The 18,434-nt window shown below is 36.5% G+C and overlaps 1 protein-coding gene across 4 annotated transcripts in view; it reads right to left on the bottom strand.

The window, feature by feature from the left end:
* The window catches only part of LOC6571998 (synaptosomal-associated protein 25), a 114,090-nt gene extending 97,589 nt beyond the window's left edge, over window positions 1-16,501 (bottom strand). The window contains exons 1-3 of one of the 4 annotated variants that reach the window (XM_015166124.3): window positions 16,321-16,501; window positions 10,628-10,724; window positions 6,779-6,820 (exon numbers count right to left, since the gene is read on the bottom strand). In XM_015166124.3, coding sequence (XP_015021610.1) covers window positions 6,779-6,820; window positions 10,628-10,723 — 138 coding nt within the window. In that variant the 5' untranslated portion in view covers window position 10,724; window positions 16,321-16,501. Of the gene's footprint in view, window positions 1-6,778; window positions 6,821-10,627; window positions 10,725-16,320 lie in introns of those variants that run through there. The other 3 variants (XM_015166122.3, XM_001998116.4, XM_015166123.2) reach the window with 3 other exon arrangements.
* Between the last annotated feature and the right edge of the window lie 1,933 nt (window positions 16,502-18,434).

Below are 18,434 nucleotides of genomic sequence, written 5' to 3'. Positions count from 1 at the left end.
CACGCACACGCACACACAGGCATATACACACACATCATACACACACACACGCACACACACAGAGATACGCACGCACGCATAAACACGCATTGGCTGCAGTGGTGGCTTACTAAGAGAACTTAATTGCTCAATAACTTTTCTTGTGGATGTAGTTTCTTCATGAAACTTTTAGATTATGATTATATCATATGTATGTACATATTTGCCAAAGCACGCCTTTTACAAATGTGATGGTGAGGGGGTGAATTAGGGGTGGGGTAAATTTTGACAAAACCCGAAATTGTATAAAATGCATATAAGTATACATAAAAAATTTTGAGACTCTAACTTTAAAGATGTAGGAGATATAAATTTATTACTGGTTTTCGATAATGTTTTTAATCGATAACAAAATAACAGGGCTAGTTATCGACATTTAAAAGCAAAACTCGATGTGCACGTGCTATACACGGACCAAAGAAAAAATTTCAAGTCTCTAGCTCTTATATCTTCTGAGATCGACGCGTTCATACGTACGGACGGACGGACAGACAGACGGACAGGGCCAAATCGACTCAGCTCGTCGCCCTGATCAAGAATATATTTACTTTGTGAGGTCTGCCACGCCTCCTTCTGCCTGTTACATACTTTTAACAAAACCATTATTCCCTGATTTCCCATTTTCAATGGGTTCAGGGTATAAAAAAAAAGAAAAACAAGCAAGAAAGCTATAGTCGAGACTGCTCAACTACGAGATCCCCTGAACCCTTGGAGCAATAGCTATTTCAATAATTTTTCGCGTCTTTCGCATAAACACGCAGGGGCTGCAGTGTTGGCTTAACTAAGAGAACTTAATTGTTTAATAACTTTTTTTGTGGACATACGATCTTCATGAAACTTTAGCATTAAAATACGCTTTTTACAAACATTGGGGTGAGGGGGTGGATATGGGGGTGGGGGTAAATTTTAACAAAAACCGAAATTGCATAAATTGCATATTAGCATACATAAAAATTATTATAAATTAAATAATTTGGAGACTCTAGTAATAAAGGTGTAGGAGATATAATTTTATAACTGGTTTTCGATACGGTTTTTTATCGATAAAAAAAGATCGGAATGAGTTATCGATTTTTAATGATAAACTTGATATGCGCGCCTGTAATTACAGACATTTAAAAACAAAAAATTGTAGTCTCTAGCTCTTACATCTTCTGAAATCGACGCGTTCATACATACGGACAGACGGACGGACAGACAGACGGACAGACGGACAGGGCTAAATCAACTCAGCTCGTCGCCCTGATCAAGAATATATATACTTTATGGGGTCTGCCACGCCTCCTTCTGCCTGTTACATACATTTCAACAAAACCATTATACCCTGATTTCCCATTGAAAATGGGTTCAGGGTATAAAAACAAGTAAGAAGACTGCTCGACTAGGAGATACCCTGAACCCTCTAATCTGATATTCTAATCATTCTGCACTTCTTTTCGGCACACATACATACACACGTACATATTAGAACGCGCTCTGGTTACTGCGCAGTAAGCAGCGACTGCGCTTGGGCTGCGCTGCGGTGTGGGCAATATTATAAGAATTTATTTGTTGAATAATTTAATTTCTAGACGTACAATCTTAACAACTTTCAGAGCGTAATCTTATGGTGAAAATATATGTACATTCCAAAGCACAAGTCTCTAGTATTTGAAATACGCCTTTCACAAAGGTGAGGGTAAGGGGGTGGATATAGGGGTGGGGGGAAATTACAACAAAAATCGAAATTATATAAAATACATATAAGTCTACATATAAAATTTGCAAGCTCTAGCTCTAAAGGTGTAGGAGATATAATTAAATAACTAGCTTTCGATAAGGTTTTTAATCGATAATAAAATATCGGGAGTTGTTATCGATATATAAAGAAAAACTTGATATGCGCGTGATATACACGGACCTAGGAAAAGGTAATCAGAGCAGATAAAAGACCAGCTGGAACACATGAACGCACATTTAATGCTTCAACAATCGATGAAGTGGCAATCCTGATTGTTGGTGAAAGCTTGGAAGCACGCGATATTGTGCTTAAGCGACGCAGTACTGGGCAACTACAAAGAATATCTGAAACGCACCGTTCATATGACGCTTTACAATACCCGCTGATGTGTTGGCAAGGAGACGATGGATATCACTTTAATATCAAAATGATTAATCCATTGAATGGTAATATCATTGTTTTCATTTTAACTTTATATACATTTGTGTGTTTGTTCTGCTTGCTTTTGGTACACAAAAAAAGTTATCACTCTTAATTTAGTAGAGCGTAGCTGTAAGAATCGTAAACCTATTAGGGGTTCTAAAATACAATTTTTACTGTATTTGTTTCAGGTAAGGAAACTACCAAGAAGGTTAGATGAATTATTACGCATTTCGTTTGATGATTCGTGAAAATTCTGACAATTATTTGTTGCGATTTCGTCGACTGTTTCAACAATACTGCGTTGACATGTACGTGAAAATCGAAACGGAGCGCCTAACTTTCATCTGCTTAAATCAAGCTATATTGCGTTCGGAAGAGTATATTCATTTACACGATGCAATAATCACAGAAGGAGATTTTGAAAATGTTGGTCGATTGACTATTTTACCAGCGACATACACAGGTAGCCCGCGTCATATGGATGCAATGACATATGCCAATCTTTGACTATTTGTGGCCTCAATCTAGAAAACGCGTGTTTTTCTCATGGTCAATTGTACGTGGCATGCTCACGTGTTGGCAAACCATCCGCATTATTTGTTCTTGCACCCGACCTAGAAACGAAGAATGTCGTTTACCACAAGGTGCTTGAATGAAAATCCGATTAATAAATTAATCAGAGTGTATCCCAACCTGAACAACATAGCTTTCAACAATTTTTTACCTAGAAATAATGGATAGGGCAATGCAATGTTTGCCGGGCCAGCTAGTATCTTATAAGTGAACAAGTAAGAAGACTCTAGTCGAGACTGCACTTCTTTTCGGCACACATACATACACACGAACGTATTAGAACGCGATCTGCTAACTGCGCAGTAAGCAGTAAGCGCTTGGGCTGCGCTGCAGTGTGGGCATTATGAGTTGAATAATTTCTCTTAATGTTGAACTATCTTTATGAAACTTTTAGAGCGTGATTATATGGTTGTGTGTACATTCCAAAGCACAAGTCTCTAGTACTTGAAATACGTTTACGTTACGAATTGGGGGCGAATGGGGCGTGGTATCCAAAATCTGTAAATTACAAAATCTTTGTATCCATTAAATTTACATACAACGCAAATTTGAAGTTTTCAGCTCTAAAAGCTTTAAAATTCGGTTGAAAAAACAAAGTCGATTTTTTCGATAAAAAAGTTATCGGATGAGTTATCGAAAAAATAAAATATGGCATACACGAGTATGCATGCCAATTTTCAGCTCTCTAGCTCTTATATCTTCTGAGATCGGTTTGCTCATACGGACGGACGGATGGACATACGGACAGGGCTATATCAGCTCGTCGTCCTGATCAAGAATATATATACTATATAGGGTCTGCGATGATTCGTTCTGCCTGTAAAAAAATGGGAATTCTATTAAGTACATAGGAATCTACATTTAAAATTTGGAAACTCTAGCTCTAAAGCTAGGTACACACGATGCAAACAATTTGCAGCAAGTTAAAAATAATTTGCAGCAAAAGTTTGCACAAATGTTCACACCAATGCAAATATTTCATGCAAATTACTTGCTTCAATCAATTTTTGTTTTGCACGCAAACTTTTGCATGACTATTTCGTGCAATATATTGCATTAATGTCTACACGTGCTTTCATTTTTTGTTTTTGTTTGCACTGCTTGCAAGTGACACTCACTTGCAAGTTCAGTTGAATTGAAAATTCAAGGAATAACGACGTGTTTATATTATGTCGGCACAAAAATCGAGAGTTGCTCCTGTTGCTATATTAGCAATTTTGATAAAACAAAAAAAATGAAAAGATCAAAGTCTGCCAAAAAAAAAAAAGTGGGGTGAGCGTCGGCGATCGACAGTGCAACCTTGCCCAGCGTGGTGAAAGCTCGCGAGAGAGGAGAGCTCCCGCTGTGGTGAAGTTGCATTGCCGTCGCCGAGGCGAATTGAGAATTAGATGGGGGAAAAAACACTTCTTTAAAGAAGTAAGAAAGTTGCAGTAGTAAGTAGATTTGGGATTTTAGCTGTAGACAAATAATTTTTGGCCAGTTCTTGGAACGACGCTTAAATAGCACTACTATAAATACTAAATACAACATAAAATTTGAACCTCTAGCTCTAAAGGTGTAAGAGATATAATTAAATTAATCATTTTCGATAAGGTTTTTAATCGATAACAAAATAACGGTATGATGACCTGAAAATAATTGTTACGCCTCTTATATATATATTTTTAGAGAATGATCTGACCATGACCATGGTGTGTCTAAGCCCAGTAGGGGCGTGGCAAATCGGAAAAAACTGTATATTCTACAGTATTAGAGCGAAACTTAGCTACCAAATTGCTGATGGGATGTGAATGAGTATTCTACAATTCTTACTTGTTTTATCTTGGGTAGTCAACGCAGACCTACATTCCGAAATTTAACTTTCTAGCATTCATTGCCGATTTTCCATGCCTCTAATAGGCGGATTGGGAATATTTTCACACGTTACAAATTGAGTGTATACGGGAATATGTGTTCCAAATGTCAAGTCTCTAGCTTTAAAAGCGCCAATCAAAATTGCGCTCATGCGAACAAACGGACGGACATGCGCAAAAACCAATAAACAAATACGCAAATGCCAGAGTCCTTAAGGAAAATGGCTTAGTTGTGAACTTCGATTTTACTATAAAGAAAATATAATGCTATATTGAAAAACTATTAATTAAAAGTATGACGCAAGCCATTAATTACATTGGAAAACAACTAGTAACAAGGCTCTAGATGAGATTGCTCCACTAGAAGAACCCTCTATGCTGTTATTCTAATCATTCGGCATTTCTTTTATGCACACATACACACAAATGCATCCACACGTGCATGTAAGCACGCGCTCTGCTAACTGCGCAGTAAGCAGTGTGGGCACTATCATGAGAATTTACTTGTTGAATAATTTCTCCTACAGTAGAACTATTGGCATAAAATTTTGAGAACATGATCATATGGTTAAAATAGGCGTACATTCCAAAGCACAAGTCTCTAGTTGGCGAAGGGGCCGACGTATCCAAAATCTGTAAATTACAAAATCTTCGTATTCATCAAATGTATGTATGTACAAAGTAAATCCGAAGTCTCTAGGTCTACTATTGTTTCAATTAGGCTGCACAAACGAAATCAATTGATCGATTATTCTCGATACAAAAGATATCGAAAAATATGATAAACTTGTACTAAGTATCGCAGCAAGCAAAATTTCAGCTCCCTAGCTCTTATATCTTCTGATATCGACGCGTTCATTCATACGGACGGACGGACGGATAGACAGACAGACGGAAAGGGCTAAATCGATTCAGCCCAGATCAAGAATATACAGTCGACTCTTGTTATTTCAAACCAGCGGTATTTCGAACCTCTTATTAATTCAAAGTTATCACGAGTCCCCTACAAAATCTCTTTATATTTCGAATTAAGTCCATACATTTTTATGCACTCAGTAATTCGAACTAAAAAATCATTGCTAAGATGCGGTAATTCGTACTCATATGGTTAAACACTCGACAATTCCAAGTAAGAACTTTGAATTTGTTTTTTTGGGATTCCCCTGAAACTAACTTTACTGTGCGTGGTTGCGTATTACGCATAAAACATAGGCACATTTTGCACGAATCGCTTTGCACGAATCGCTTCGTTAGTATACATATTAAAATTTTTAATTAGAGTCCTAAAAAGTATAAAAGTTTGACGATTGCTGAAAAGAAGAAACTAATTGGAAAAGTAGAAGGAGGTGAGAAGAAAAGCGAAGTTGCAAAAGACTATGTTCAAGTGGATATTTCAGGATCCCTAACCGATGATAAAATTTTATCTGCGACTGATACGAATGAAAAGAGCATCGATGAAGATTATACATCAGAGCCTTTGGCAACGGTGTCAGTTAAGGTAGCAAGAGCCTCATTGGATAACTTACAAAGCTTTTGTCTACAAAACGAAACTGATGAAACAGCATATCAGGCACTTTTTGTCTTTAAAAAAATTATTGAAAAGTCTGAACAGAAGCAATGTGCTTCGAAGCAAACCTGTATAAATGAGTTCTTTATAAAGCTTAATTAATTTGAGCATTTGTACATTACGTTAAATAAAAACCCTTGATAATTCAAAGCTTTATTTATTTTCTCTTAAAATTTCGAACCATTTAATATTTCAAACATTCGATAGTTCGAAATATTTTAGGAGTCCCTTGAATTTCGAAATAACGAGAGTCGACTGTATATACTTTGGGGTGGTCTGCGATGATTCCTTCTGCCTGTTACATACTTTTAACAAAACCATTATACCCTGATTTCACATTTTCAATAAGTTCAGGGTATAATTATATCAACTCTCAAATTTGAAAAAGATAAAGATTCCAAGCCTAAGAAGCCAATTATTTTATATGTAGGCAACTCTAAAAGTCTTGTAGAGTTCAATTCTAGAACGTAAATATTAAACCTAATTATATCAATGATTTGTAATCAAATACTATTATCACTGGTCACAATAATTTCAACCATTTCAAGCAGACAGAAATGCAGAAAATGAAGTGTTAAAAGACGCAAGTAAAACGTATCTTACCTCTTCGCAGAGAGCAAGCATTCGCCGCGTGCTTTCCAAAGACTGAAATATAAAACATATTTATATTAGAAATTATTTTAAAACGACTTAAAAAAAAAAAGACAGAAGCGCGCCTTTTCTCACATTCTTAGAATTGCGATTGATTTCTGGATTTTCTAGCTGTTACTGTAGTTTTGTCTGATGACGCTCTCTTATTGCTATTATATAGCAACTAGCTGATCAAGTAAAGCAGTGGCGCAGGTACTAAGGGCGACGCAAATTATGTTAGAGTAGGGGAGGTTCGAAACCTCTTCGATGTTATTTTTTTTTCTTCATACATATTTCGTTTTTTATAAAAATATATTTTATTGGGAAGGTGCGAAAACTCTTTTTTGTGAATTGCAAACTTTTGTTATTTTAGCTTTTTTATATTTTACTAATTTTATGAACAATTTTCCTTCCGTGTTATCAATGCCTATTAAGAATATTTATGTGTATGGCCAGTTCTTAGAACGAGCAAACGGTAACCTAAATGCAATTTGAATTCTTACGCTCACAAAATGTGAAAATTACAGGGTATCTTTCGATACGCCACGCCCCTAAAGAGGCTTAAAAATTATTTTTGGGGCATCGATAGAGGAGGCTACTAGTAACTCAACTATCCAAATTTGAAGCTTTTAGCTCTTAAACTGTAGGAGATATAAACTTTTGCAGTTTGCCACGCCCCCTATGGGCGGACATATATGCCCCAAAAATAATTTTTAGGGGCGTGGCATATCGAAAAATACCCTGTAATTTTCACATTTTTTGAGGGTAAGCATTCAAACTTCGCAGTTAGGGTACCGTTATCTCTTTCTAAAAACTGACCAAAAATGAGGTGTCTACGCCCAGTTGGGGCGTGGCAAATCGGAAAAACCTGTATATTCTACAGTATTAGAGCGAAACTTAACCACTAAATTGTTGATGGGATGTGAATGAGTATTCCGCAGTCGGTAACGCCCGACTGCAACGTTCTTACTTGTTTTGCTTGTGTCAGTGAAAGACACTTATTTGCAAACAACGAAAAAGTGTTAACAGTTATTTGCGAGCTATGGTTGTCGACGGGCTATCTTCATGTATCTTTTAGGTCGTGATTATAACATTGAAATGCGTGCATTTGCCAAAGCTCAAGTCTCTAGGACTTTAAATACGCCTTTTACAATTTTGAAGGATGATGGGTGAATATAGGGGTGGAGGGGGAACAATAACAAGTAAGAAAACTCTAGTCGAGACTGCTCAACTACGAGATCCCCTGAACCCTTCGAGCAACTGATCTTTCAATAATTATTCGCACATGCACACCCACAGGCCTACGCACGCACGCATAAACATGCATTGGCTGCAGTGCACTATAGGAAAACAAGTAAGAACGTTGCAGTCAGACGTTACCGACTGCGGAGTACTCATTCACATCCCATCAACAATTTAGTAGTTAAGTTTCGCTCTAATACTGTAGAATACCGATTTGCCACGCCCCTACTGGGCGTAGAGACCTTATTTTTTGACAGTTCTTAGAGCATGATAACGGTACCCTAACTGCAAAGTTTGAATGCTTACCCTCAAAATATGTGAAAATTACAGGGTATTTTTCGATACGCCACGCCCCTAAAGAGGCGTAAAAATTCTTTTTGGGGCATCGATAGAGGAGGCTACCAGTAACTTAACTATCTAAATTTGAAGCTTCTAGCTATTATACTTTGGGAGATATCAACTTTTGCGGTTTGCCACGCCCCCTATGGGCGGACATATATCCGACAAAACTTTTTGGTCTTGGGTGATCAGCCCGAGTATATATACAAAATTTGAAGTCTCTGGCATCAATAGTGTCCAAAATAAAGCAGAATTTAAAAAATCACTGTATCTTCAAGTACGATTTGTCACGCCCCTAATAGGCGTAGACTTATAATTTTGGAGATACAGTTTTATCCGGTTTGCCATGCCCCCAATGGGCGGAAATATATCTGCCATAGCTCGTGATCTAGCCTGGTCGACGCGGACCTACATTCCAAATTCAGCTTTCTAGCTCTTCAACTAATATGATTTCTGGCATATCGGAATATGCATTTTCCGATTTGCCACGCCCCTAGTGGGCGAATCAGGAAAAATTTAACGCTTTATAAATCGGAGATATACACGAGTATGTGTTCCAAATTTCAAGTCTCTAGCTTCAATAGCGCCGAAATAGATTGCGTTCATACGGACAGACGGACGGACGGACAGCAAGACGGACATTGCACAATACCAATATACTGATTCACTTACGTGAATGAGTATAAAAAATTCAAGTCTCTAGCTCTTATGTCTTTTGGGATCGACGCGTTCATACATACGGACGGACGGACAGACAGATGGACAGGGCCAAATCGACTTAGCTCGTCACCCTGATCAAGAATATATATACTTTGTGGGGTCTGCCATGCCTCCTTCTGCCTGTTACATACTTTTAACAAAACCATTCATTCAATGAGTTCAGGGTATAATTATTAAAATAAGTCAGAATATAATACAAAACTGTCAAAGTGTATGACAATTCAGTTGTACCCTGTAAAATTATTTAAAAACAAAAAAATTTTTTTCTTTTCACTTATATATAATTATTTAGAAAATTAACATCAATAACCTTAGTATTTTTCACCTAATTCGATATTCAAATTGTCTAGATCATGTTTATCTTCGTCTTCCTTTTGAATTTTCAGTTTCGCTTACTACTACCTGAAAATATAGTGATTTTTTTAAATTCTGCTATATTTTGGACACTTTTGATGCCAGAGACCTCAAATTTTGTATATATCTCGGGCTGATCCGCCAAGACCAAGAAGTTTTGTCGGATATATGTCCGCCCACAGGGGGCGTGGCAAGCCGCAAAAGTTAATATCTCCCAAGTATAATACCTAGAAGCTTCAAAATTAGATAGTTAAGATACCTCTTCTATCGATGACCCAAAAATAATTTTTACGCCTCTTTAGGGGCGTGGTATATCGAAAAATACCCTATAATTTTCACATTATTTGAGCGTAAGCATTCAAACTTTGTAGTTAGGATACCCTTATCACGTTCTAAGAACTGACCAAAAATAAGGTATCTACGCCCAGTAGATCGTGGCAAATCGGAAAAGCCTGTACTTTCTACAGTATTAGAACTTAACTACAAAACGAAACTTAACTACAAAATTGTTGACGGGATTTGAATGAGTATTCCGCAGTCGGTAACGCCCGACTGCAACGTTCCTACTTGTTTCCTATAGTGCAGTGGTGGCCTAATACGGGAACTTAATTATTATATAACTTTTTTTGTCGATGGACAATCTTCATGAAACTTTTAGATTATGATTATAACATGGACATGCATGCATTTCTCAAAGCACAAGTCTCTAGTATTTAAAATACGCCTTTTACAAATGTGAGGGTGAGGGGGTGAATATAGGGACGGACAGACGGAGGGACAGACAGACGGGCAGGGCCAAATCGACTCAGCTCGTCGCCCTGATCAATAATATATATACTTTGTGAGGTCTGCCTTTTGTGTTGCTCAACGTTACTTGTACATTCTAAAATGCAAAAAAGTTTATAGAAATTTAAAATTTTTACAAGATAAATTTGTTGCTGAAATACCGAAAAGTCTAAGACTCACGTGAAAGTAACTATTAGAGAGAAATAGTTTTAACATTTTATCAAACAATCTTCAATAATTATTAAATAGCTTTCGTTCATAAGGATAGAAGAGAATACGGGCGTTCAGATGTACTTACTAATATGCTATAATCTAATAACTCGATTCATTCGGTTTTGCAGGCCTTCATAAATAGTAAATTAAAATTAAAATAGTAGTTACCTCATCAGCAACACTCTGCGACTTAATCTGCAATTCTTCAAGTTCTGTTTTTGGGACCTGTGGACCAGGTATTTCATCCGAAGGCTCCGCTGGCATCCTAAATACAATAGATTATAGATTTTAAAAAAATTAATAATTAACAGCAATACAGAATTCAAAATATAGTTTTGAAATTATTATATAAAATATTCATATAAATAGGAAACTTCTTTCTTAATAGTACACTATATTTTTCGAAAAGTATATTCAGACGCTAACAAAAATATTAAATTTAATCTTTGCGTAATATACAAAGATTACCGGTCTGTTAAGCGCACTTATAAACATAGATTATTCTTTAAGTTTTATAATTGTATAAAATTATTGTAGGAATTTCATTTATTCATTAAGAGTCAATTTGACGATTTTAGTATTATAAAGGCTGATTTTAGTTTCACTTAAATTAAATTAATTAATTGAAAGTGAAATGTCATTACTGGATGCTATACACCTTGGCCCGCCGCAGAATGTTCAGGCGTGAACATACGAATATACGAAGATCATACATACGGATAGACGGACGGATAGACAGACGGACCGGGCTAAATCAACTCAGCTCGTCGCCCTGATCAAAAATATATGTTGTTGAGTCTGCCACGCCTCAGAACAGAACCATCATTAACGGTTATCAACTGGGTGTCGTCAACCATCAATATTTAAAGAGAAATATATGAAAGCATAATGGCATAAATATGACCTATAAAGAATCAATGAAAGTCGAAGTTACCACGCCATAGACACAGACCAACTTTATAGCTGGGAAACGAGACCGGAGACATCAAAGAAGGAAATGGCTTCATTTGGTGGTTCGACCACAATGGAGGAGTTGGTAAACCTTGTGGAAAAAAGAGTTCAAAGAGTAAGGCCTCACATTGAAGGGGTGTAGGCCAACATTGAGATCAGCAACCAGGAGGAAATCTTTAGATATAAATAAATGCTAGATTTCCTCTAGAACAAAGTCCAGTCAACGCCTATTTTGGAGGTAAAATATGATAAGCCTATCTGACACTTCCTCACTTTAATGGAAGTCCAAAGGAGTGGAGAAGTTCTTCGAGCAGTTCACCAGAATTATTCACAACAGAAAGGGTATCAGCGACAAGACGAAACTGATATACCTAAAAATGTATCTCAAAAGAGACGGTCAACGAGTCATAAGCCATTTCTCAATTGGTGTGGGTAACTACAATGCAGCGTGGAACTATTTATGCAATCCAGTATATATACCTATACATACATACATATGTAAGTTTGACCCTTAGATGATATTTCTTCTGCGGAGACTGCAACGGCGACTGAAAGTGCAGCTGAAGAGAAAAGCGACAATATCGACTCAAACTCTCCAAATCACATGGGCGGAATTGCCAAACATGTGGCATAAAGTCGAAAATTTCATGGTACCAATTAAAAGTTATATTCCAATGTATTCAAAGTAGATTGCCTATATATGAAAGATCAATAAATGTTTTGCTTAAAATGCAACCCTATCTTTGTGATTCAGCTTCAAAAGCCAGAGTATGTAGAATAAATAACAAAGAAAAAATGTGTGTTAAAATTTTCTACATGTTATATATTTATATTGTTTTGTATAGTCTAAAAAGACAGAAATTCAGTGCAATGTGTTAGAGTAGAACTTTCTGTAGAGTAGAATTTTATCCTCTGCATGTTTCTGCGATATGAAATGTCGGTTAAAATGAAGTAAAAAGTATGCATTAAAAGTTAGAAATAATCCTCTTGCGCTCTTGAGCTACTTTAAATTTGTAGATCAGCTTAGGTTCTGTCATGCAACGCTACTATACGTATGGATTGACAGCGGCCGCAACATAATCGTACTGACAAACTGGATATTTGACCTATTGACGGAATACTCGCTTACAAATGAAAATATAAGTGAGATTAAAAGGAAAACCAGTAAAAAAGCTCTAGTCGAGACTGCCCGACTACGAGATCCTCTGAACCCTTCGAGCAATAGCTGTTTCAATCATTTTTCGCGTCTTCACATATACATGCACATGCATATACATTTTCATGAAACTTTCATATTATGATGACAACATGGATATGCATGTATTTACAAAGCACAAGTCCCTAGTATTTGAAATACGCCTTTTACAAACGTGAGGGTGAGGGGGGCAATTAGGGGTGGGGGGTAAATTTTGACAAAAACCTAAATTGTATAAAATGCATATAGCTTTAAAGATGTAGGAGATATAAATTACTGATTTTCGATAATGTTTTTAATCGATAACAAAATATGGGGCTAGTTATCGATGTTTTGTGATGAGCTCGATCTGCGCGTGCTTTATACGGACCTAAGAAAAAAAATTATAATTAAAAGTTTAGATCATAGATCACAAATAATAACTTCATCAGTGATGCCGGTAGGCTGTCTTGGGTAACAACAAAATTTTACAAGCATGACCGGCTATTGCATGCTCGACACGGATAATATGATGAATGTATTGCACAGATCCATGGGCTCTTCTCCCCTCATCTCTAGCATAGCTTTTAAAAACAAAAAGCAGCCCGTTATAAAACTCAAACCCATCCGCTTAATGTCATAGAGCTCTTAGATACGCCCCATTTTGATACCCTCTCAAATATTCAACATTTAACTGATGATTACAGTTGTAATGACGATTGTGATGATGCTGATATGGATGATATTAATCGATATGCATTTGACTTATTTGTACTAATTTTGCAATAAATTGTTCGAATGAGTTTTATAGTCAAATATATAAATTAAGATCTGTTATTAAGTATCATTTAATGAAGTCATGAATTCCTTTACTAGCTTATTACATAAGAGATTAAAAAATACCATGCTTATTAAAAATTGTTGCATATTTTTTAAAGCTTTTACAATTTCATTTGAGATTACGTATACGCTTAGTTCCCATATACGGGATTTTCTCATATATCAACTTAAAATTTTGTATACATATTTTTATACTGATTCACGAAAGTGAATCCGTATGAACGCAATCTATTTCGGCGCTATTGAAGCTAGAGACTTGAAATTTGGAACACATACTCGTGTATATCTCCGATTTATAAAGTGTTAAAATTTTCCCGATCCGCCCACTAGGGGCATGGCAAATCGGAAAATGCATTTTCCGATATACCAGAAATCATGTTAGTTGAAGCTAGAAAGCTGAAATTTGGTACGTAGGTCCGCGTCGACCACCCAAGATCACGAGCTATGGCGGATATATCTCCGCCTATTGGGGGCGTAAAAAATCGGCTAAAACTGTATCTCCTAAAGTTTTAAACCTAGAATGCTAAAATTTTGCACGTCTGCTAATGTTATGATTCTTTAAAGTCAAAAGACAATTTATAAGTCTACGCCCATTAGGGGCGTGGCAAATCGGACCTGAAGATATAGTGATTTTTTAAATTCTGCTCTATTTTGGACACTATTGATGCCAGAGACCTCAAATTTTGTATATATACTCGGGCTGATCACCCAAGACCAAAAAGCTTTGTCGGATATATGTCCGCCCACAGGGGGCGTGGCAACCCGCAAAAGTTGATATCTCCTAAAGTATAATAGCTAAAAGCTTCAAATTTAGAGAGTTAAGTTACCAGTAACCTCTTCTATCGATGACCCAAAAATAATTTTTACGCCTCTTTAGGGGCGTGGCGTATCGAAAAATACCCTGTAATTTGCACATTTTTTGAGGGTAAGCATTCAAACTTTGCAGTTAGTGTACCGTTATCACGTTCTAAAAACTGACTACAAATGAGGTGTCTACGCCCAGTTGGGGCGTGGCAAATCGGAAAAACTTGTATATTCTACAGTATTAGAGCGAAACTTAACTACTTTATTGTTGATGGGATGTGAATGAGTATTCCGCAGTCGGTAACGCCCGACTCTTCATGAAACTCTCTTACTTGTTATACCCTAAACCCATTGAAAATGGAAAATCAGGGTATAATGGTTTTGTTAAATGTATGTAACAGGCAGAAGGAGGCGTGGCAGACCCTATAAAGTATATATATTCTTGATCAGAGCGACCAGCTGATTGGCCCTGTCCGTCTGTCTGTCCGTCCGTCCGCCCGTCTGTATGTATGAACGCGTCGATCTCAGAAGATATAAGAGCTGAAGTCTTTAAATTTCTTTTCCTAGGTCCGTGTATATCACGCGCATATCGAGTTTTTCTCTAAATAGCGATAACTACTCCCGATATTTTATTATCGATTAAAAACCTTATCGAAAGCTAGTTATTTAATTATATCTCCTATACCTTTAGAGCTAGAGCTTCCAAATTTTAAATGTAGATTTATATATAATTTAGATTTTTGTTGTATTTTACCCGCCACCCCTATATTCACCCCCTCACCATCATCTTTGTAAAAGGCGTGTGCTTTTGGATGTACATACATTTTCACCATATGATTACGCTCTGAAAGTTTCATTAGGATTGTCCGTCTAGAAATGAAATTGTGGGTGAAACTTCAGATTATCAATCTAACATACATAGATATGCATGTATGTGTTTGCCAAAGCACAAGTCCCTAGTATTTGAACTACGCCTTTTACAAAGGTGAAGGTAAGGGGGTGAATTAGGGGGAGGGGAATAAATTTTGACAATAACCAAAATTGTATAAAATGCATATAAGTATACATATACAATTTTGTGACTCTAGCTTTAAAAATGCGGGAGATATAAATTTATTACTGGTTTTCGATAATGTTTTTAATCGATAACATAATAACGGGGCAAGTTATCAATATTTAAAACAAAACTCGATATGCGCGTGGTATACACGGACCTAGGAAACAAAATTTCAAGTTTCAAGCTCTTATATCTTCAGAGGTCGACGCGCTACATACATACGGACGGACGGACAGACAGACGGACAGAGCTAAGTCGACTCAGCTCGTCGCCCTGATCAAGAATATATATACTTTATGGGTTCTGCCACGCGCTCTTCTGCGTGTTACATACTTTTAACAAAACCATTATACCCTGATTTCCCATTTTCAATGGGTTCAGGGTATAATAAGCCATCGAAAAATATAGCAACCTCGAATGTGTATAATAGCGTATTATGGATATATGTATGTATGTATACAGGAATGTGTATATACAGGAATGTATGTCCATACATACATACATATGTATGTATGGACAGACGGAGAAGCTAACATGCATATAAACGCATGAACATACATACATACATTCATAGCTAGACGCATCTGTCGGTGTATAGCTTATTTTAAAGCTTAAGTCAGCAAGCGTAATAAGAATGGAATGAAACATATTTTATTTCGTAACGAACAGGGAAAAAACGTATCATAAGTGTATGCGCATTACTGTAGTGGATGTATTTCGTACATAGGTCAATCTAAAAATTTTTGTAATTCGACAATATTAAGTAGAATATTAAAAAATAGGAAAAGAATATTGATTTTAGGGGTGAAAAATTATCTATGTATGTATGTATGTAATTAAACGCATGATATTGTTATTGATTCTGCGCACTTTTTAGAATGACTGTATGCATATTTAATAAATCTAATTGAAGATAAGAATACGATTGTTTAACATAAAAAATTATATTAAATGAAAATCGAACATTCACCTACATTTATCTATTATTTTTACCCATAGTGTAATTAAGAATATTTTTCAATTTTTTTAACTTACTTGATTTAAATAGATTTTTAGCGTTGATTAAAATAAATCTTGCACTTATAAGTATATTTATACTTATTTAGGATATAAAAGTCGACTAAGGAATAAAATTAACAGGACAATTTTCCGCTCTGATAAGAACAAACGATACTTTGTACAGTTCTTTTCCACAATTGTTTCTCTACCCTTTAAAAGACAAAAGCGAGGAATAGTTGGTTTTAAAACACTTTGTATGATGCACATTTAGAAATTGATGATAAACTAAAAAAATGTTCATAATTATTGTATACCATTAATGATATAAAACTGATATAATTATTAAAAGTGTAAATGATATATATATATATTTATATATTTTAAGTACACAAAATTTGAGTTTTAATATAATTGTTATGATAAAATATAAAAGGTATTTAAAATTAACTGTTACATTAAATGTACCAATTTTGTTTTTTATTTTATTGGTAAACATGTTAATAAAATACATCAAACATAATCGAATTATAAATTTATGTTTCATAAAGGGTATTTTATAGTCGTTGCATGTGGGTGTGACTCCCTCGATAAACATAGTATTTGCGCGCGCATTGTTTACAGTGTTGCCATTTATTCTAGAGCACAAAAAGCTGGTATATCTGGAAGGATATATGTATGTATATATAAGATATAACAAAATTCTTGACCTTATTTTTGACTCGAACTCTCGTTCGAATTAGTAAAAATTAGATACATATATCGATCATTATACCCTGAACCTATTGAAAATGGGAAATCAGGGTATAATGGTTTTGTGAGAAGTATCTAACGGGCAGGAGTCATCGCAGACCCCATAAAGTATATATATTCTTGATCAGCACGACGAGCTGACTCGATATAGCCTTGTCCGTTTGTCCGTCCGTCCGTTCGTCCGTCCGTATGAGTGCATCGATCTCAGAAGTTTTAAGAGCTAGAGAGGTGAAATTTGACGTGCATACTCGTGTGTACCATACCACTTACCAGAGAGCACATAGACTAGACATGTAGAACAAACTTTTTCAACACCGAAAAAATGCGCTGAGGAGACTACACAACTTCGTATTTGCTCGGCTCAGTGTCTTGAGGCTGAAGCAGTGAAAATATTGCACGACAAAATCAGTGTGCTGCAAGCGCTCAAACGAAATGGTGCCATTCTTATGTGAAGCACGGCTATGCGCTAATTGTCCTACTCTCTCTCACTCTATCTCTGTCTATGGTCTCTCAAATAGCAGCAGCGCACAGAAATTGAAAATTGTTCGCGACGTTCCCAGCTCTTTCCTTTTGAGTGAAGGGTATACCGAAATCATAAAAGCGTTTGTCACGCTCATGCAAAGAAAATGTAAGCGATTCGATGGTTATTCTTGGGAAGGGTATGAAAGCGTTGATACGCATAAAGAATATGATTTCGCGATGGGCAAGAACACACACACTTTCAGTCTCTGGAAACATGTGTGAGCATTTGTGGCCTGTGTGCGTAACTCTTGCTGCCTGAGCAAATTGTAATGCCAAAATTTACCGTTGATACATTTGCATACATATGTGTATGTATGTATGAGATGGGATAATAATTGTCTGGCGATTCAGTAGTTTGTCAATTTTGTATGGATTGAACTGTAGAGTGACTGTCAAATGAGCCTTTCTGTCTTTCAAACTACATCTGAGCAGTGTTTAAAAAACTGCGAACAGTTTTCGCAGTTCTGTTATTGCTTGAACTGTTGCTGCGAGCATTTTCGACAGTCGCAGTCGCAGCAAAAGCAAACACATTTCTTGATCAGCAGCGCAGCGCTTCGGGAATCGACAGCTTCGGCAGTTTTGAGAATGCTAGAACTGTTGATGCGTGAACTGGCGACAGTCGCTGTCGCAGCAAAAGCAAAAAACAATTCTTGATCAGCAGCGCAGCGCTTCGAACTGCGTTCACTGGCGATAGTCGCAATCGCAGCTAGAGCAAAAACTGTCGACTGCCGAACAGCACAGCAGACAGCTTCCACAGTTTTTGCCTTGCTTTGTTTTGGTAACTTTTGTAACTGTAATTGCCGAAGTCACTTGCGGCATACTTTTGTAGCAATGAAACAGATCGTAGGCGTAGTCTTGTATTAATGTGCATCCGAGCA

The sequence above is a fragment of the Drosophila mojavensis genome, unplaced genomic scaffold, assembly GCF_018153725.1.
Source record: "Drosophila mojavensis isolate 15081-1352.22 unplaced genomic scaffold, ASM1815372v1 contig_19, whole genome shotgun sequence".
Lineage (NCBI taxonomy): Eukaryota > Metazoa > Arthropoda > Insecta > Diptera > Drosophilidae > Drosophila > Drosophila mojavensis.
The sequence above is the reverse complement of the archived record's forward strand: the minus strand, read 5'-3'. Positions and strand labels throughout refer to the sequence as shown.